The 21089-nt window shown below is 45.3% G+C and overlaps 4 protein-coding genes across 5 annotated transcripts in view; 1 reads left to right on the top strand and 3 right to left on the bottom strand.

Annotated features, from left to right (window-relative positions):
- The window catches only part of LOC107186847 (growth factor receptor-bound protein 14-like), a 24016-nt gene extending 21153 nt beyond the window's left edge, over positions 1 to 2863 (bottom strand). The window contains exon 1 of the mRNA XM_015574793.1: positions 2855 to 2863. The gene's annotated coding sequence lies outside the window, so the exon portion shown is untranslated. The remainder of the gene's footprint in view (positions 1 to 2854) is intronic.
- LOC107186824 (SET and MYND domain-containing protein 4-like) overlaps positions 1 to 3240 on the top strand; it is a 3712-nt gene extending 472 nt beyond the window's left edge. The window contains exons 2-7 of the mRNA XM_015574765.1: positions 404 to 611; positions 675 to 796; positions 864 to 1298; positions 1372 to 1573; positions 1684 to 1902; positions 2431 to 3240. Coding sequence (XP_015430251.1) covers positions 404 to 611; positions 675 to 796; positions 864 to 1298; positions 1372 to 1573; positions 1684 to 1902; positions 2431 to 2809 — 1565 coding nt within the window. The 3' untranslated portion in view covers positions 2810 to 3240. The remainder of the gene's footprint in view (positions 1 to 403; positions 612 to 674; positions 797 to 863; positions 1299 to 1371; positions 1574 to 1683; positions 1903 to 2430) is intronic.
- A 4182-nt stretch (positions 3241 to 7422) lies between these two features.
- Positions 7423 to 12683, bottom strand: LOC107186850 (nuclease-sensitive element-binding protein 1). Of its 2 annotated transcripts, XM_015574798.1 has the most exons (7): positions 12547 to 12683; positions 11004 to 11067; positions 9822 to 9855; positions 9463 to 9724; positions 9016 to 9326; positions 7944 to 8006; positions 7423 to 7611 (listed from the first exon to the last, which is right to left on the bottom strand). In XM_015574798.1, the coding sequence occupies exons 1-7, from the start codon at positions 12605 to 12607 to the stop codon at positions 7567 to 7569; spliced, it is 840 nt and encodes a 279-aa protein (XP_015430284.1). In that variant the 5' UTR covers positions 12608 to 12683; the 3' UTR covers positions 7423 to 7566. The 2 variants fall into 2 exon arrangements, with proteins under 2 accessions (XP_015430284.1, XP_015430285.1); XM_015574799.1 differs by lacking the exon at positions 7944 to 8006.
- Positions 12684 to 14585: 1902 nt separating this feature from the next.
- LOC107186936 (mucin-5AC-like) lies at positions 14586 to 20393 on the bottom strand. The gene is made up of 5 exons (XM_015574909.1): positions 19535 to 20393; positions 18361 to 18941; positions 17730 to 18260; positions 15230 to 17641; positions 14586 to 15136 (listed from the first exon to the last, which is right to left on the bottom strand). The coding sequence occupies exons 1-5, from the start codon at positions 20335 to 20337 to the stop codon at positions 14976 to 14978; spliced, it is 4488 nt and encodes a 1495-aa protein (XP_015430395.1). The 5' UTR covers positions 20338 to 20393; the 3' UTR covers positions 14586 to 14975.
- Positions 20394 to 21089: the final 696 nt, after the last annotated feature.

Below are 21089 nucleotides of genomic sequence, written 5' to 3' on the forward strand. Positions count from 1 at the left end.
CGAAATCTTTGCCGCGTCGAACGAACACGCGCTCGCTCTCGAAGATTTGAACACGGCGAACGAATTCGAGCTTCCGAAACGTTTTCAGTGAGTAGCAGCGAGAGTAGCGCCGACTCGAGCATGCCACGTCGAAACGATTCGTGTCGCCTCGTGTTTTCGTTCACGAACGAGAGAATTTTTGTCCCTTCAGGGTCGAATGTGCGAGGAAGAAGGAAGAATGCGAGAGACGGTTGCGGGCGAAGGAGAAAAGTCTAGTTCTCAAGATCCACGGTAAACGAAACATCCAACATCGGTAAAGTTAGGCATGCGCGATCGAATATAATGAATTTTCGAGCGAGAAATTACAATTGCGGATAATAACTTTCCGATCGTGGGGCTGGCTTGAAACAGATTGACTTTCTAGCGGAGCTACCTCGGGTGAGCTGCGGCGAACATCCGAGTATGCCGGCCGCATCGGCGCTACTGGATGTCGAGGAAACAACAACAGCGGGGAAACGAGCGATCGCGAGCAAAGAAATCGATCCTGGGGCCACACTGGTGGTCGAACCGCCGCTCGCGTCTTGTCTGCTACCCGAATTTTTCGGCACGCATTGCCACCATTGTTTCTCGCGGTAAGTATATTCGTCCACGTTTCCGATCACGGCACCGTTCTTCACTTTCAAACTTTCTTTCAGACTGAGAAGACCCATAGGATGCTCGAATTGCAGCAGCGTCGCATTTTGCAGCAGAACGTGCCGTGACGAGGCGGTGACGAGCTATCACAAGTACGAATGCAAAATACTGGTGCTGCTGATAGGTAACGACGAACACGCGACGAACCCCTCGAAAAGTAGTTTGTTTGATTTCTCGGGGAATTCCTTTAGGCTCGGGCATGAGCGCTCTCAGCACGCTTGCTCTGCGAATGGTCACGCAGTCGGGTTCGCGCGAGTGCGCAAGCATCGGTCGCGCGTTGAACCGACGGAACGGAGAAGACGACCACCGGAAGACCGAGGATGAACCTGAAACGAAATCGACGACGAAGCCAAGCAGATCGGCGAAACGACGAATTAGAAAGAAAATGTTACGGGACTCGAAATACCAGAGAGAGAAACCGGATACCGAAAACGGGGCCGTGACCGAGAACGTATCGATGGACGAGAAGAAGGAACAAGAATCCGTTGACCTTCGAGCATACGGGCTGGAGATGCACGCGAACCGGAGAACGGCCGAAGACTTTTTCGAAAGATCGTTGATGGCGGCTTTCCTTCTCAAGTGCCTGCAGAGAGTGGAGTTTTTCGAAAATCCAACGGCCGACAACGGTACGAAATTATCACGCGAGAGATTCACAAGCCTGGAGTGAGAATGTGATTTCGTACGCGGCTGCCTTTTCAGAAGCACCGACTCAGTTGGAAATTCAAGTGGGCGCCCTGTTGCTGAAGCATCTTCAGCTGTTGCAGTTCAATGCTCACGAGGTGTTCGAGACTCGAGTAGGAACGGAACATCGGTTTCGCGGTAGCAGGCCAGTTTACATTGGCGTGGCGATCTATCCGACAGTGGCTCGCTTCAACCACGACTGCTATCCAGCTGTAACCAGGTAAAAAATACTTGGTCGCCGTCGCGTAGGTAAACGAGAGAAACAGATCGGATCGCGGAGAACTTTCAGATCCACACCTTGAACCACGCGCAATCGCGTTGCAATTATAGGTACTTCGTCGGTCGATCCATCGTGATTCGAGCGACTCGCAGTTTCCGTGTAGGAGACACGATCGCCGAAAATTATGGACCGATATTCACCAAGAGAAGCCTGGAGGAGCGGCAACGAACTTTGGCCGGAAGATATTGGTTCCGATGCGAGTGCACGGCTTGTCGCGAAAACTGGCCCCGCTTCGATACAGCGTTGACGAACGACGACGCGCGGCTGAGGTGAGTGCTCTTTCGATCCGAGCATGCTTAAGTAAAATAAGTATACACGCCCCAGCAACGACGCTACCAACCACCGTGGAGCATAGCGAGGGCACGAGAAGGTGACGAGTCGACCAACAAACGCGATAAACAGGGGCTACGCGGGGTTATCTATCGATATTACTCTTTGTAAAAGTCGAAACGGCGATTGCGTCGCCCGACCGCGCCGCCCGCCCGGGAAGAAATCGCGCATAACTGTCTGCCCAAGGCCACGGCATTTCGCGAAATTCTTCGCCTTGGATACTTCGATAACGAGTGTCCAGTGGCTCGGCCACGTCTTCAAAAATCCCCGAAAACTAACGTATATCGCGACGTGACCGTCGGAATGCAAATTAACCGTTTCGACCGGTAATTATACGCACGTTCACGAGTGCAATCATTGCCACGATCATCCACGCGGGGCAATTCTTCCCAATACATATTCTATTATTATCCAGTCACCGATCGTCTCGAACGAACGGCTGCGTTTTCAACGAATTGCTGCCGTAGATGCCCGACACAAGGATGCCGGAAGCTTCACCGAAGACCACGAGATACGGGCAAATCGATCGAGTGTTCGGCCTGTCGACGAACAATCGATCTACGCGGATCCCTCGCGTCTTTGCGCGAATGCGAGGATCTATACGGGCAGGGGTTCGCAGCAATGGACCAAGAGCAGCTCGAGCGGGCTTTGGAAGCGTTCCTCGAAGCGGCGAAAATCTTTCACCGAATAGCCGTACCGCCCCACAAGGACACACACTTGGCCGAGATCGCGGCGAGCGCGTGCATGGCTGACGCTGGCAACGTCCGGAGACAGACTCCTCTCCTTTCATCGGAATCGAAGCCGGACGATTCACACGTTCGCCAACGAAACGCGATACACTTCTGAAAACCCGCTCAACGCCTAATCAACATCTCGCCAACCTGTATTTACCTACATCCTTCCGCTAGTCTGCAATCCTCTTTTTCCATCTGCCGCGATGCCGAAACAGATTTGCTCCGTCGACCGATCAATTTTTCCCAACGAAAAAACAATCGAGATTCGGCATCGATATCAACTGCTTTCGTATCTCGTATGTGCACAAAACACCCGTTCAATAAAGCTTCCCCTGTCGCGCGTTATCCCGTCGAATTTCCCGACAAAATTCAAATCGATTCGATCGATTCTAGGGACGCAAACGTTAACGCGATTCTCTCTGCGCCCCTTCCTGTCAGGTGTCTGACGAGAACATGTACATAAAGTTATCGCAACATTCGTTCGAAAAGAGCCAGACAAAGGCGGGGACCGCACAAACTCTGTCGCGACCTCCGACAAACTAGGAAGGCTTGGTTCTAATCAGACAGTCTCTCGACTCCCGACGCGACGCGATCTTACACGCGCAACGCTCGCGTTGCGTAATTTCACTTTCGTACTACGTAAGCTCAACGATAAATCTGGAATCGTACAAATTTGCGCGTAAATTTACGTGCAAGCTACACACGTTTAGGTACACTCTATTCCAACAAACGATGCATAAAGCTCGTGGTTGTAACGTTAGCCGATGCGTTGATAAAATATTATCACTGTAAACGAATCTTTGTTTTTTTAAAATCGATCATCCCACAATGCTAACAATAAGGTCATTCGACGCCAAGTCGATCACTTTCCTCCCTCGATGTCTGGGATTTTCTTCAAAATGAGATAGGATCTAGTTCACGTGGAACCAATATTTAAGAAATACGAGCCTTTGAATTTTCTGATTTTTCCCCATTTTCATGAAAATGGATTGTACTTGTGAATTTATATCTCGGAAACTGTTTATCGCATTCGGTTCGTTTTTTTTTTCTTTTTTTAATCGAGAAGATTCAGCCTTTCCAATGAAATTGTTTCAGGTTGAAAAATCATTTTGGCAATAGGTATCGACAACTCTAAAGAAATTGTTATTTTGAAAATTTCGGCTCGAGATGGCGATTTTACAAATCCGACAAAAATACTACAGTATTCGTTCAAATGTTTTCCATAAAATAAGCCTATCGGTAGATCAGTAAAGTTAGTACTCAGTAAGCGTCCCGGTTCAATTAAAAAAACCGTGCGTCGTGCCAGGGATTCCGTCATTACGGTCGCCTGACCGTACTGTTACCACTCCAGAATATTTCAATTAGGTCTAAAAACAATATCGATAAGTCTCGTGCTTGTCTTAGTTCGCGATTAAAACAAACAAGGAATCAATCCAATTTCCTGTATTTCTTAAATAAATTTGAACTGGAAAATAGATGACTTAAACCCCCCTTTCCCTAATCCCACGTGAACTAGATCCTATCTCATTTTCAAGAAAATCCCAGACATCGAGGGAAGAAAGTGATCGACTTGGCGTGGAATAATCCATCCCGCAACTGTGATCTCCGTGTTACGTGTTAACATTTTCCGAATGATCGGTACGTGGCATCAATTCCTCAGCGAGTTTTCTATGAAATCCACGAATGAAGAAGAAAAGGGAAAGTGACAATTCAGGGTAAACGAAATACAGTCGATATTCGGTTCGTCGATTTTGCGATTTTTTTGGCATTTATTTTTTTTAATGCACATGTTTCGTGAAAAAATTAAATTCCGTATATGAAATTACCTTTTTCGAAGTTTCGCGTTTTGGTACAAAATTCACTGGGCTGGAAGGATTCGGGTGTCTGAGAGAAAGGAAAAGGATAGGGATGAAGAGGGGAATGGGGACACGGATCAGAGGCAGTCACCGGACGACAGCTCGAAAGCACATGGACGAAACACAACGAAACGAAACGAAACGAAACGAAACGAAACGGAACGCAACGCAACGCACCGCAACGCGTCCACCAAAATCTCTTTTTTCAAGAATCATACGTTGTTTGGTTAGTTTCGGGACACGCTACAGATCAAACTACGAACTTATCGCAAAAAGAAAAAAGGCAATCGAAATTAATTGACCGTCGCGTAGCGGTGCGCGGATGCGTCGTCGTCGTCGTCGTCGTCGTCGTCGTCGTCGCGGCCCCACGCGAGTTCTCCGGAAATGCAAGCAGTGCCGGCGGCGGAGGGATGCTCTGAAGCGAAACTGTCGTTCACCAGAGAACGGTCGAGGAGCACGTCGCGAACGCTCGCGTTCATTTTCACGGCTTCGAGTTCGGTCGAGCGCGCGAGGACATGCTGCCTCGATAAAACTCTCGAACGATTTTCATCTCCAATCGACCGTAATCGTAGAACAGTTTCTCCGTTGCGACGAGCGCGGCCGAATTTTCAACCGTAGCAGTCAACGAAACAAGAGGGACGAGCCAACCGTCCCGAATATCGCGTTACGTGTATATCACGCTCGTACCTTGGTACGTTCGATTTTTCTTGTACGTACAATTTCTGTTTCTTTTTTTTGACTTCGATATTCACTTTCAACACATGCATTGTTCTTTTTTTGCATTCAATTACAATGTTTGCATCCTAAGCGTTACTTTCTTTCTTCGCTCTCTTTCACTCTTCTCCTCGTCGCTGACGACGCACCCCTTTCCTTTGCTTTCCTTCTACTTTGTACTTTGTGGGAGTGCTATAGCTCGATCGTAACTTTTCAATGGGAAAACGAACGAACGAACGAACGAACGAACGAACGAACGAACGAACGAAAGACGGTTCGCGTATCTACGCATTTTCTACAAAAGTTGTCACACGTGTTCCGTATAAATTATCAAAATTCACCGAAAAAAAAAACCCTGATCGTGCTTTACTTTCTCCCACTCGGCACTGTACTCACGCGCACACTCTCCTCGCATTTTCCGTCTTCTTTGTCTGCAATATTTTTCAACCGTGAAAATCTTATCGCGAATACGCGTCGAATGACAAAAGCGCGAACCTTCTCATCGACTAATGCAAGTAACTCTGCGACGACGACCGGGAGAACAACGATAACGACAAACAACGGCGACAAAGAGAAAAAATAAAAATAGATCTGATATTTTTGGAACAAACAAAAAAAACTTATTTAGCTGTAACGAACTGCATGGAAATTTCGAAGTATTTTCAAAGAAAATTGTACATTTTATTTTCCGACGATAGGACTACAAACTAAAATTTAAAAAAGTAGTTTAGTTTTCATGCAAAATTATATAAATAACTCTCTCTCTCTCTTTCTCTCTCTCTCTCTCTCACACACACACACACACACACACACACTCTCTCTCTCTCTTTCTCTCTCTCTCACACACACACACACACACACACACACACACACACTCTCTCTCTCTCTCTCTCTCTCTCTCCGTGTGTGTGTGTGTGTGTGTTTCTCTCACTCGCACAACTCTCTCCCTCTGTGTGTGTGTGTGTTTCTCTCACTCGCACACGCTCTCCCTCTCTTTCATTCTGTCTTCTTTCACTCTTTGTCTCCCTCTTTCACATTCTCACTCCATCGACAAATTGTAGATTTGAATCGTCAATCGAGTCGTAGCAAAATGACTACGATTCCTTTGAATCGTACATGATCGACATGCGCGAACTTTTGAAAAGCTGCGCGAGCATGAAACGTCGTCGATCTGAAAACCGCGAAGAATTGATTGAACGTCAGGCCCACCAGGGGCATCGGTCGAATTATCGTCCAGGCCGATCGTACAAGCAACATCGCTACAACGATCGAACCGGAACGTTTCGCATCGAATATCTGGAAACGAACTGAGAATTCTAGCTTGTTTTCGAATTCTCGCGATCGAAGCCGTGGAACATGCGAGGATCGAGGAAGATAAAATCAACGCGTCGAATCGTTGTTCTTTGAAGCGAATTGAATCACGCGTTCCGAGAAACGAAAGAATTTTGAGAGAATTTCGAAACAATGAAGCCAGCGCGTCGCGAACGCAACTACTTTCGTCGCTACGCGTTAATATATGTAATTCCGCGCGTATTCACAAGTTTATCGATTCTGCGTACACACACGACAAAAAAACTCCACAGGTATCGTATTGAACTCAAAGACGTGTACGTACAACGATCGAATGCGTCTCGTTGAAGAAAAATTAAAACATATGAAACAATGAATACGCAAAAACAAGAACAAAAATAGCAGTTTCATCGATCAAGATTGCCCTATCGTCTACACCGAATTGGTCGCAGTCGCGATTTTCATCTTTCATTCCGTCTGCCGTCTCGCCGATATTGTTACGCGCCTGTCGCCGTTTCATTCTCGGCTCGATGAAGCCGGCCGCACACGTCATTTGGTAATATCTTCGACCAGTACAGTTGCGCGATCGAATGAATGCGCGCGTCTTCGCTGCACGATATCGGCCGCTCGGTCGTTGTCGCTCTACCGCCATCTTCTTTCTTCGCGACAAGACTTTCCAACGAGAGTATCGTCCACCTTGAGGCATCGAAATCCGGTGAAATCTCGCGCGAGTGCAAGCGCGAGCATTTCTTTAGGAGAGTGTGGAGTACTGTGGATTCATTGGTTTCTTAACCCTTCTTCTTCTTCCTCTTTTTTTTTTTACATTTTTTGTTAAATTCTTTTGTTATGTTGTTGTTGTCTTAGTAGTTGTTGTTGTTGTTGTTGTTATTGTTGTTGTTGTTGTTGCTGCTGCTGCTGCTGCACTGTTGTTGTTGCTTCGGTGTATAACGGGTGTTGGTGTTGCTTGTTAAAAGGAGTGGTTATATCGTGGTGGTACCGTTGCTGTTGGTTAAGCGGTGCTTTCGGTGGTAGTGTTCTGGACCGGTTGGCTCTCCTGCAAAAATGCAACGATCCGATCAAACGATTCGTCATTTTACTGGTACGACCGAGTTAGTAATGAACGTCACGCGTGGGATTTCGAGTCACCGCCCACGCGCTTAGCGTCAACAAGAAAGTCGCAATTACGACTGACCACGATCGTATGGCGAAATGAAAACCGTGCGAATAGAGGAAACGAGACGAAGTAGGAGAAAGCAATTAGTCGGACAGTGACGAGTGAACGAGGAGCATGCCGTGAAATCGTAGGAAATGTTCGTAGATAAGGAAATGAAGAACGTTACGCAATGGGAGGCGCTGGAACAACAAAGAAAAAATAAGCCACGTTACCTGTGGAGCAGGGGCAGCGGCAGGTGCATCCTTATCATTAGGTGCATCCAACTTCTGCTGCGACTGAAATGAGCACAAAAAGAGACGTGCAATAGTGTGTGCCAAGCGCTACGCCACATTACGAATGTTCGTCGGCGCATCGTATTCGATCTGTCGACGAACGAGACAAGTATTTACGAGTGGTTCGTGTTCGAGGAAAAGCCAGGTTTGGGTTAGGGGATGCAACGATCCGAAAACCTCGATCTTACTGATATTACCGATCTTAGGACAGTCGCGCATAGCGACGATCGATTGCTACAGTCACGTTACGCGATAAGAACTCCCGGTGGTTCTTTCGGAAGCTCCTTCTCCCTTTACATTCCGTCGGTATACGCGTCAACGTTCCAAGACTTATCGAAAAATGGGGAACAATGAACGATCGTCGCCATCGCTGCCACCACCGCCGCTACCTTGTTAAATAAGTCACAGGCTTCGGGAAAAGTCTTGGCGATTGGGACTCGTGGACGCGGAGAGACAGGAATGGGACTGATTTTGTTGGTCACGTATCGTTGATGGACTCTGTTAATTGCTTGCTGGCTTGTAGTTGGCCGTGGCTGCCTGACTACTCTCCGCTTGTACCGGGGTCGAGGTGCTCTCTGCCGATCATCAACCGATATCGAACCACCGCATTCCTCGTCGTCGATTACCTAAGTCGAAGTATTTTAGGATTCGGAGAAATCTAAGATAAACAGGAGAAGGAAACAGAAAAGGAAAGGGAAAGTGAAAGGGAAAGGGAAAGGGAAAGGGACAAAGTAAAAGGAAAAGGAAAGGGGGAGAGCAAAAAGAAAGGAAAGAAAGAACGATCGAGGAACAACGAAACGGTGTTCCGATCCTACGAGAAAGAGAAACAACATCGTGCTATCGTCGAGTAACGCGTATACAGTTTCGTCCCTCCTGGGAAAGCATCTCGAGAACAAGTGGACAAGGTAGAAGGAAACGCGCGAAGACAAAGAAAAAGCGGAAACCGTGCGATAGAACCGAAAAGACCGAAAGACAAAGCGCGAGTAACTAAAGAGAATGAAACGTTACAGACTTTTGGTTGTCCATCCTGGCTACGAGGCCGACGAGGTGGTCCACCGCCCCTTCCTCCGCGGAAATTTCGGCGATAGTAACGACGGGCAGGTCCACCGCGACCACGGCCACCGCCGCCGCGCGGTACACCCTCGCCTCCCGTACCCTCGCCGCCTTGTTCTCCGCCTTCACCGGAATTATCGGCCTGTTGCGCCGATGGCCCGGTCCGCCGAGATCCACGGTAGTAGCTGTCGTATTGGCGCCGGACTCTGTACCGCCGCTGTTGACCACCGCCCTCTCCGACGTTAGTTTCGTCCCCGGTCTTGCCCTCACCTGTTCAACCAAATACATTGGCTTACACATCTTGGATCACACATATGTACCTACAAATCGCTCACAAATCGATCTGTTATGCTCGCGTTTCGTTCTCTTTGCACGATACTACTGCGATGAATATTATTGTACGAACCGGCTTCGTAACCCTCCTGGCCCTCGCGAGGTCTGCGTTGAGTTCGAGTGTTCCCACGTCTCTGATTGGTGAACCAATGAACTCCACGATATCCGCGTCGCTTGTCGGCAGCGTAAGGCGATCCTTTTACCGCTTCCCCGGAAGGACCGGTAACATTGGCCGCTTCGTCACCTTTCTCGCCTATTACCACGTCGAATTCGACCACTTCTCCGTCACCGACGCTACGAACGGCCTTCCTTGGGTTGTTCTTCACGATAGCCGACTACGGAAACGGAAACAATTACGAGTGATGAAACAATTTTCAAATTTTCCAACTCTTCCTACCAACTACGAAACTACGGAACTACGAATGTACTCACTTGGTGGACGAACACATCTTCCCTGGTGTCATTCCTGAAACAGACAAGCGAGAAGATTAGCTATTAAATTTCCGCGCGAACCAAGCTCGCGAGTCACTGACTTGTCGCTGCGCTGTCTCTTTTTTTCGTCAAGAGACATTGTGCATCTCGGAACATGGATCGTTCGAACATCTCGAGACGATCCAATGGGTAGCCGGACGCGAACGTTTGTATACCACCTGATAAACCATCCGTCCGACTCGCGAATAATACCGCGAACAACGGTGCGAAAAAATGGTGGCGCGGCGCATTCAACTTTAATGATATCTGTTTTGAGAGCCAAAAAAATGAGAGAATTTCAAACGGTCGTGGTTCGATTTACAATTCAATCTGTCTCGTCGCGTCTGGTCTTGCCGTATTTCGCTGCATTTACATCAATGGCAATCATCGTACGGTTTGTCCCGATTCTCGTGCCGGGTATCCGTTAGAAACATCTGATAAATCTGCGACAAGTTTACGCGCGAAAGCAAAGTCGCTTCGAATCTCGGCGGCACTGCGAGGCCGAGAGAGGAGGGGTTAACGAGTCCCGCATCGAAAAGTTTGGCGAACAGCCAAACGCATAGATCGAGAAGTGGCTAGAAATAGCAGAGGATCGAGAATCGGAAAACGAAGTATCAGTAAAGTACCGTGCTTCTCGCCAGGACCTTCTATACTTTCCCAACAACAACAAGTCGAATTGATATTTGGTTTGATCCTGCGTCGAAAAATTTCTCCAAATGAACCCCGTCGCGAATCCATCTCGAATGTTGGAAGACAACTATTTATAATATGTATTGGCGCACTAGTAGAGAACAATAATAGATTGGCCCACGTTTACAGAAAAAATGATGTAATCACAACAGGTTCAACAATACACGTTACTATTCTTTTTGTAAACCAAAACCAACGTTCAATGCGTCTACGATTGAACGCGAGTCCATGTTGTTAACTGGTACGTATTTCTTCTCGAAAACGTTTCCCTTAAACAGAGGGATGGATATCAAATGCGATCGTCGGATGAGTTTCCCATCGACGTCCGAACGTGGTCTTCCATATCGATAAATCAAATTTTAGAGAATCTATCGCGATGCGCTTGAAGTCGTCGAAAGCCAACAACTCGGAAAAAGTGAAACTCTACTACGAGAAACGACAGTTATTACTAACCTGTTGATGAATCCGTATCCACTCTTCACGTTGAACCACTTCACAGTCCCGGTCACTTTGGTAGCTGAAACCCAGCAAAAGCGAAACGCTCTAATTAGGTATTTGCCGTGTAACGCAGCACCGCGCTGTACTGTACGATGGCCGCGATTAAGCCTCCCTTTTCAGAACACGGCCGTACCTCCCCCTATACTTGTTCCCTCGATTCGTTACCCTTTTGAACTTTATCGAAGTCGCTCTTGAAACAATTTCAACGGCAACGCGCAACGCCGCGGAAAAATATCCACCCAAACAAATAGAATATTCCATGAGAAGTATTTCGAGAAACCAAACGCTTCAGAGGTGTGGGGGAGTGGGGGAGCTTTCGAACCGCTTTTCTTCCTTGAAGTTCCAACGTTTCACCGGCGGTACCGTTCTATTTACCAATCGACCCAACCCCGATCGAGACCGCGTGATCAGTACCGCGAATGTTTACATCGTAGGAATTGAGAACGACATTCACAGGACAGTTAATACGTTAAAATTTTAAGGGTTGTGTTCATTAACGGTTTCACGATTCTCATTTTGGCAAACAGCTGCTCTTTCGAATAATCCTTTTCAATGTTTAATTCAATCGCAACAACCGACTCCGATTCTCCTTCCACAAGTGCAACAACAGTTCGAGAGACTGTATTCCTATAATGCAATTTTGTTCGTAGTTTCCGATGTTCCTTTAATGTTTTTCACGAATCATATACATATATCCAATGTCCGAAAATACAATAACAAAGCTCGAGAAGTAATAAGCACTGTACAGTACGTGGAGTCGATACGCTCCGAAAAAGAATCTTTGAAACGGTCCGGCTTTCAAAAATCATCCTCCAACTTACGTAACGAAACAGTGCTCGTTAATTACGAGAAATACTGTATAAAAAAACGTGAAGGCGAAATGTTCCGGGAGAAAATTCGCTGATACTTGATATTTTCATTTTGACTGGATTTCAGACGGAGAAAAAAACTAGTAGCATGCGTCGACGTGTTCCGGTTTGAAAAGCGTTTGTCGCATCGAATTTCCACAAGATTTCGATGAATTTTAGAGCAAATACGAACGGAGAGAGAAAAGATCGAGGGGGTCAAAGAAATAGAGATACTGATAAACATAGACACAAATAGATAGACAGACAGATAAAGAGAGAAAAAGACATAGAGGAGCGCGGCGGGGGGGGGGGGTAGGGAGGGAGGGAGGAAGAGAGAAACTCCATGCAAAAGAATGGACGGAGACGAGCGGATGTTGAAAAGGGAAATACATGGATTTGGATCGGAGTAATCACAGCGGTATACGAAAAACTATCGGTTTCACGTAAAACGAAATTACCCGGCGTATACACAGTGCACGACGTACACGCCGGCCGCATGCCACATGGTTGAATGTCTGCTGCTTGTAGACGCCATTATTGCACGCGGACGATACAGCAGAGACGAGTTCGCCGCTCTCTCTTTTGGCTAAAATTTTTCTCCGCAAAGATGCTCGGTCGCAATCTCTGAGATAAATAATGTGTTCACTCACCGATGACCAGCTTCTGCTGGACAGCCTTTGGTTGTTCGGGCTGTTTTTCCGGGTCAGCCATGGTGGTGGTGTTCAGGTGTTAAGACACGCCGCTGCCGAACCTAGATGTTCCCGTCTTTCTGGTCGTGGTGTTGGTTCCCTTCTAATGTTCCCAACATGGCTGCGCCTCCAGGCGACCGTGCAAACATCCTTCCTGTCTAACGAGCGTTCTGATAGGTCGACTCACGAACCAGCTTCCTCGTTCGACCAATCACGCGCGGAGTTTCACGGAACGCGCGTGACGCACTCACGCGCTATTTCCTTGCTTTCTCGCTTGCTCGTTTCCTCGATAGCGTGCGCGCCAGTGTCCGTTGCATTGGCAACGTGTGGCAACGTGACCGATAATAAGGGACTTTATCTTTATCTACTTTATCGTTGGGTATTGCTTCGCTTCGAATTACTGTATTGCTCTCTCATGCTTGTCAATCCGTACTTTCGCACTGGTGAACCGATTTATCTACTTACACAAATTTATTGCAATCGTTGAGAGGGTAGTTTTTCTGACTTTGTTTTTCGCGGTGTACAACGTTGTTCAAGCGATGCTCTAATATGCCTGTGTAGCTCGATGGTCGCGCGCGCGGTGGAAATATAATGCACCTATCCGGCCGCGCCAAAACAATTCGCGGGAACAGGCATGTACTTGTACATATACATACTTACTTGTGCTTGTGTCCGTTAAACATTTCACATGCATACTTATTAATCATTTACCACGATCGATGCTTTTAAACACTTTTAAAGCGCTCACGCGATGGACCACGATGTATATTAAATTTTCAAATGTGATGACTGTTAAGTGAAACGACTTTAAATAAATATATTTGCATCGATGAGTGTATAAATGCAACGCGAGAATACGACTTCCTCTTTCACGAAATATACCAAAAACACCGTAGATCTACAACGAATTTCTTCGAAAGTACGCACGAATTCGACGTTAATACCATAAAACAATACCGGTGCATATTTTTACCGAACACTTTGAACGCGTGAGATGAAACACCCGCGAGATCTTCAGCATACATATATACTTATGTCTCTATTCTTCACTCCAATTAAGGATAGAACCAAATTACAAGAAAACCACGTGACTTTTACAGGAGCGTACCACGGCATTGCAGTATTCATTGAAAAAGATAAACTATTCGGTCTAGCTTAAAATCAGCTTTTTACAAACTACAATTGATTACATATTGTACTATAAATTAATAAAAGAAAGAAATTCGGTGAAATTTTTTGCCAGTTGAAGGTAAAGAAATTTAGTACGGCCTTTTGACTTATTGCATATATGCTCCTGTCTGACGCTAAATGTACTTATTTACAATTAGCAATACCTTCCAGTCCATCGCGTGACAAGACGTTGTGTTGTTATGGTTTGATCCATGCCTAATTGGAATGAATATATACATATATGTATATGTACCATCAGTCATCACGAGCAAACTCTGTTTCCGCTAGAGGAAAAAACAGCGTAGAAGAGGCTCCTACTACTTGATAAATTTATTTTAAGTAGTGAAATACATAAATGTTAAATAGAATGTTATTTTGACATAAATTTCAGTAACTCGCGAGACCAAGTGGTACGAGGACCTTCCTCTATGTCACTTTTTCCTTTAATGAAAGTCGAGTTTGCTCGTGGGGGTATGTTGTAAGGTTCAAAAGTTACCGGCCTAAATCTGATTTACTCCATGAAAGTAAATGTATTTTAAGAAATCTACGTAAGTAATGAATAACAATATTATGTAAGTCATAAGTAATGAAAAATAGGAATAGTACTTTTAATTTTTCTCAAACGAATCAATATTCATACGAAAATCTTCCGACCTTACTATGCTACGCACCTATGTACATACATATAGGTATACATACGTGCTGGGCAAGAACGATAATATCGAGAATCGCACGCATCGCTTTGCAAAAAAAAGTAGTTTATAAGGTCGAAGTCAAGTGGACAAAGTTTGTTGCACAAGAAAGGATTCCAAGAATAAATACTACAAGCATAAGGTGAAACTCGAAAAGTGTCGGCGTTCGTATTTACGACGTTTTTTTAAATTGTACATTTCGTGAATACAGCGCATTTTCCTGTCAGTTCTTTTTTCCTGTTGGAATGAGTGAAGCAGAGTTTAAAACAGTGATAGATAAAAATCTGCTTTAACGTTTTCCTATGTACAAAGTGAATACAATTAACAATGACGGTAGATGTATTTTAAAACGATAACTAGTCATTGGTTGAATAAGTGGTTCGTTTTGAAACTGAAACAGTATCGACGCGTCGTTTCTTATCGATGTAATTCCGTGGTATTGGAATTGACGAAACCACGAGCGGATTCTTGATCGTAACGTAGCTGAGAAATCGAGTGCCGTCTCGATGAATAGATTTACATTCTCAATCATCTCGGTTTCCTCGTTCGAACGTTTCTCGATCTAGGCGCGGTGGATCCACTCCCAATGCTGAACATGCCGGGCGTCGACGCGTTGAACGTCGGTGCACTAGTTGTCCCGAAATTGATGGTTGGCGTCGTCGGTGGTGCGGAAAAATTGAATCCTGCAGCTATTTTGAAAGAAACGAAACATTAGTCACGTAACGACAATTGGATAAAGAAAAAAAAAATAGAGAAAAACTGGAGATAATGTAGATGGTAACCTGGCTTTGAAGTGGTTGCATTGAATTGAAAAGTTGTAGACGCCGGTGCGGCGGTGTGGCTGTTCGATGCGTTGTTGTTACCGCTAAAGGGGAGGGTGGTCACTTGCTGGACTGGCTTTTGGTTTGCGCCAAAGGTGAATATACCGGTGTTGTTGTTGTTGTTGTTGTTGTTCCCGGTATTTACGTTTCCGGATCCAAATGCGGTTGTAGACACATTCGATGCGTTAAACGGTGTGACTTGACCAAACGGCAATGATGCTTTGTTGTCGCCGAACGCGGGAGTGGGAGCAAGAACCGGGCCGGAAGTGTTGACCGATGCAACAAACGCCGCATTCGTCACGCTCTGTCCCGTAAAACTGTTTGAGGTAGACGGATTGAAGACCCCTCCGTTAGTAGTCCCGAACACGGAAGTTGCGGGCGCGGACTCTGTGCCAAACGCGGTAGCCCTGTTGCCGAAAGTTTGTGACGCTGCTATAGAGCCGATCGTAGAACCGAATATTGGCGTAACAGCGTTGCTCGAAGTACTCGTGGTGCCGAACGTGCCGATTGTTGTCGATTGCGGTCCGAACAATGGAGTGACGTTACTGCCAAACGTGCCTGTTGTATTTTTAAAATTCCCAGGCTGAAACTGAGCTAGGCCAAAGATATTTTCCGTTGTTCTAAACGTGGTTGCCGTGTTCGCACTAGAGAATAAATTACTGCTTGTTCCAGTTCCAGTTCCAGTTCCAGTTCCAGTTCCAGTTCCAGTTCCAGTTCCGGTTCCTCCTGAAGCGGATTTGTTCGCGATGGAGCCAAATATAGAAGGGGAACTCGTACATGTTACTCCCGACGAAGGCGTAGTCGAAGTATTTGAAAAAATAGACGTAGAACTGGCGGAAGTTGTGATAGCGCTTGTACTAAAAAGGGCTGGAGCGGACGTACTCGGAGCGACAAAGATACCCCCGCTACCAGTTGTAGGTAAAGTCAAAGGAGTACCAAATACTGGCCGACTGTTTGTCGTTCCGAACACTGACCCTGTCAATGTAGTTACCGCGTTCCCGAATATCGAGGTAACACTCGGACTGAACTGTGCACTGCTGCTGCTGCTGCTGCAGCTGCTGATGCCGCTGCCACTACAACTGGTTAACGAACTTCCAAACGTTCCGTCCGTGTTTGTGCTCGTGTTGCCGGAACCGCCGAATACAATTGGGTTCGATGTTCGTGTTAACACGTTGGTGTTCGCGGTGGTGGCCACTGTGCCACCAAAAGTAAAACCATGTTTATTCTGCGATGTAGTCGAAGTAACTGCGCCAAATGAAAAGGTCGAAGTGACAGTCGAGCCAAATGGGGGCACAGTGGTTTTTGCGACTGATTCGAATCCGATGGTGGGTAAGGTATTCGATGAAGAGCCAGACTGCAAAGATGCTTGGTTCGTACCCGACGTCGGAGCCAGTTGAGAGTTCGATACATCTCCAACCTTAACGTTGCTTTGCGGGGTGGTTTCTCTAGAGCCAAACAAGTAACCGGTTTCAGGTTTCATAGGCGGTACGATGATGTTTTTATTTCCGAACGTAAACAACGATATCGGTGCCGTGCTGGTCGTAACTATCGAAGATCCCGTTGTTGCAGACGCACTCGCTGCTAGTATATTTTGCCCTTTTCTTTCTACGGTATTGGTGGTCGGTACAGTTGAAATCACGGCAGTCGGAATCGCCGAAGTGAAAGTCGCGTTCTTGCTTCCGTGCGCCGTATTCGAAACCGACGAAACTTTTCCCACCGCTTGCGAATCACATATCCGACTATTCGTGTTGGTTTTTGATTCAACAGGGGCTGGTGTGATCACTGGAACGGCTGAAGGCTTGAACGTTGCGCCAGAAATGTTCCCGAATGTATTTGGCGAGGACATCGTGGAAGCGGAAATCAAAGGAGCTGTGGATGTAGAAACTTGATGATTTGAAGGAACATTGCCAAATGTAAATGTCCCGGGTGACGAAATAATTGTCGTCCTAACGACAGTTGTCCTGGAAAGCTCGAAATTCTGAACGGTTGAATTCGAACTCGTCGCCTGTACGCTCACAGAGGGTGAAAGAATCGGATTTCCGGACGTGACCGTAAACGTAGTTCCGGATGTCCCATCGGACACCGCGTTCGGTTCAGAAACTGTAACGTTTTCGATTTTTGTTCCGGAAACGTTGGCACTTGAAACGCTGGAATTCGACGAGGTTTCTTTGGTCGGTAGATTGAAAGCTACGTGCTTCGGAGACTTAGTCCCTGGGCTAGGTGCGACGGCCGATGTAGAAATAGGCGTGGTATTTACATTCGTTGTGGTTGTCGAAGAATTAAGAGTGGCACAGGTCACCGGACACGGGACGGACTTGACTGAGTTTACTTCTTCCGCTTGAATCACCACGTCCGGATTGATTTTACTAGTTGCTAAAAACACAAACAAATCACTGTTGTTAAATCACAAACTGTCGAATATGGATGCGTCGTCGAGAAACGCGACGGGGAACCCACTTACCTTTACCGGATATGGCGTCGAACATGCTTTGAAGCCTCGCCTTCATGCTGGTTTGCCTCATATCCGCTATGTCCTCCTTCTTTATCTCTTCTACATCGTCCGTAGTGAACTTCGCTCTAATATTACCTTGCTCTTCGACCAACATTCTTAATTTTTCGTTTCTTTCCGGTTCTGCTCTCATAAATAGTTTGTTGGTCAATTTTGACGATTCAACCGAGACAACAGACTCCGTGTCTCTAGTTTCTTCGTTATACCAATTTCTATGCTCCGCACTACATTCTCGATCGTGTGAGTCCGCCTCCAGTGTTTTCGCGTTCGTTTTTAAAATTCCTTTTAGCGGTGACGATTTCTCCTGTCTTTTATCCAGAGAATTTCCTACATTTGAGCTTTCCTTTTCCGTCGTTTCACGGACACAATACTTTACATTTGTATTTTCTGTTTCCGGTAACGCTTGCACGCTGGAACTCGGCACAGATTCCAATGACTTGAAATGTTTCTCAAAATCTGGCGTACCGCTACGCGAAAGATCTCCTAATACAACAAAATACACGATGCAACATTATTTAATAAGAAAACTGCTTCGAAAAATAACGAGATAAACGTTGAAAAGTTTAATTAACTTTGTACTTACTAGCTTTCCTTTTGATGCCGGAAGCTACGTGCTTGCTGGAACTGAACGAGTTTAAAATGTCGTAACAGGAAGGTGTCTTGGTTCGCTTAGCGGGTCTGGCGGTTTTATTTTGTGGTGAAGTATCTTCTTCCGATTTCGAGGACTCCTCTCTGCTCCTTTTTTGCTTCGTTTCATCCTGCATCTCGAATTCGTTTATCGGAATACCGCTTATCCGTTGCTTCTTCGCCAAGTCGGAAGTAACGTCCTCTCTCGATGCGTGTCTCTTCAACGATACCTCCCTGAGAGCCTGAGGAACGCTACCCGAAACAAGGCTATCGTCCGTACCGCACAGGTTCGACAATATTTTCTGCTTTCCCGGTGGAGAATATCGAACCGCGTCTGGCGGAGCCACTCTGACGATCACCGGTGTTCTTTGTTTTACGCATTTCGCGTTTATTAATGGAACTGGATTACCCTGAAGGTTTACTTTTGGAAACTGCCCAACACGATACTGAGATTGATGAGTCAATCTGTTGTTAGCTTCTGCTGCGTACTTTGTTAATCGAGTTGTAAGTCCAGGAGAAGTTACATCATTGTAAACTCTGTAAACAAATAGAAAACATGTATACGTGTATTATAGAAAATATATCAAGTTATACTAGACAGGATATCCACAAAGTTCCTATCTATTTTACAGAAATGATTAAAAAAAGAACAAAACTCCAAGGGGATGTTCAGTGTACAACTCAAACAATTTTTTTCACTAATCACCATAAACAGGCACAAGAAGTCACCTAATCGGTTTCCACATGGGCATCATCAATATTTCTGCATATATCAATTTGGCCAGCTGTTTTGCAATAAAACATTTTTCAATATCCATAAATTGATCTGTGCCTCTGCTTGTAAGACGCAATGTCTCAATAGTTGCAAATTCTCAATTTTTTCTGGTAATATACGCTTCTTGGTGTACACTCGTGAGATTTAAAGTCCAATAAAGCCTTGAGCAAAAATTCAAATCTTTTTCGTGGAATTAATGAAAGGAATTAAAGTTTAAGTTGTACATCAAAATTTTTTTTTTTAACTATATCCCCGTGAAGTTTTGTTCGTTTCTCAACAATGTCTATAAAACATATAGGAACTTATGAATACCTTGTATAAACCAAATGCAATATAATACTGAAACAAGACTCACCTTGGATCGATATTGTACCTGGATGATGTAGATAAAGGTCCACCCATCAGAGGGGAAGATTTTGAAGTGTTTGTTTTTGGATGTGCTCTTGGGCTAATGATAGTACCCCACGATGATGCTTCCGGAGCAAAGTATGATGTGTCTTCCCTTTGTGTTGAACTATGATGATGCAAACACTCAGGAGGTGTACTCCTGGATGGACTTTGATCAGTTGATACGGATCGAACTCCCTCGTTTTCATATTCTTCTTTATTTCGTGGAAACATTGGTGTAGATGTATGTTTAGTAAAGGGACTGTGCGCATACAAAATATGGTTAGAATTGTGACAAAGCTTTTTCTCGGACGTGAAGTCGTTGACATTTAATGTTTGAGCATTGTTCAGTATTGGACTGAGCTGTGCTATCAAGTCGAATTTCGACGAGTTTCTTCTGGTCGGACATGGATCGGTGCTAAGTTGGTAATGCGTTCCACGACGTCTTTCCATCCTGGTCTGTGTTGGGTACAGCTCCAGAAAACGATGACTTACACTCTCCCGGAACATACGAGAGCACCGATATACGTAGTCGACGATACTCTCGAAGCTTGTACGAACTTCAAGAAAGACGCGCACGCAATAATCGAAAAGAAAGAACGCGTGCGGCGACAATAAGCTGTTGTTGGTGATCAAAGAATAGCACGCGTAAATAGTGAGAAGAAGCAGAATTGTTAGAATCAGGATCGGTCCCCAAACGTTGTACAGGAACACACATCCACTCAGCACACTTACTAACGCAACGACACTCCGATTTCCTAAATCCCACATATTATTTCAAACAAATAACCTCTCCATGTTTGAAAAGAGCACACTCACCGAATCACCGGAACCTTGCTGCTTTAAGTGTAACGACATTATCGACGTAGTAACTACTACGTAATACAATACTAAATTGTATCGTCTTTCGAATTAAGTGCGTTTCTCCGAACTTACGTGAACTTACGCTCGAAATGTACCGACGTAGATTCACACTTTATTAATGATTAAACGACAAATCGGACACATTCCCGCGAAAATCTTTACAAACACTAACCGCACTTAACCTTCTGTTGCTATGAAACAATATTGAATAGCATTCTCGCGTTTACGGTCGCATACGGTCGTCTCAAATTTAGACCGTTTGAAGCGCCACCGTTCCTTTCGTATACACTACAGTATACTACTGTATACCATCAATATATACATATAGATTTAACATTTAACTGGATTTAACGCAATTTAACGTTTCAAACATTTTGCCGTTATATCTTTTTTTTAAATTTGAGTACCCGTTAACTCGACGGAACTCTTGTTGCTAGCAATTCACGACAACACAAGTATAAATATATGCAGTGTATATCGTTTTATCGATTAATTACAAGGTAATTATTCAGTATGAGCACTGCTGATCACGAATAAAAATTCGAACAACTGAAATACATATTTCGTTATTTACTTTCATATATTTGTCCAAGTTTATTGATCAGCGGGAAATACTGCACGTATTAACGATCGAGAATAATGTTTACGTTTCTGACAAT

The sequence above is a fragment of the Dufourea novaeangliae genome, unplaced genomic scaffold (genome assembly GCF_001272555.1).
Source record: "Dufourea novaeangliae isolate 0120121106 unplaced genomic scaffold, ASM127255v1 scaffold81, whole genome shotgun sequence".
In the NCBI taxonomy this organism is placed as follows: Eukaryota; Metazoa; Arthropoda; class Insecta; order Hymenoptera; family Halictidae; genus Dufourea; species Dufourea novaeangliae.

Coding starts and splice junctions, on each gene's coding strand:
- LOC107186850 (XM_015574798.1), bottom strand. CDS start 12,607: ATGGCTGACCCGGAAAAACAGCCCGAACAACCAAAGGCTGTCCAGCAG. Junction 11,068..12,546: donor CCAGCAGAAGCTGGTCATCG/GTGAGTGAACAC, acceptor GCTGGGTTTCAG/CTACCAAAGTGACCGGGACT. Junction 7,612..7,943: donor CCGCTGCCCCTGCTCCACAG/GTAACGTGGCTT, acceptor GCATTTTTGCAG/GAGAGCCAACCGGTCCAGAA.
- LOC107186936 (XM_015574909.1), bottom strand. CDS start 20,337: ATGTGGGATTTAGGAAATCGGAGTGTCGTTGCGTTAGTAAGTGTGCTG. Junction 18,261..18,360: donor CGGCATCAAAAGGAAAGCTA/GTAAGTACAAAG, acceptor TTGTTGTATTAG/GAGATCTTTCGCGTAGCGGT. Junction 17,642..17,729: donor CGACGCCATATCCGGTAAAG/GTAAGTGGGTTC, acceptor TTGTGTTTTTAG/CAACTAGTAAAATCAATCCG.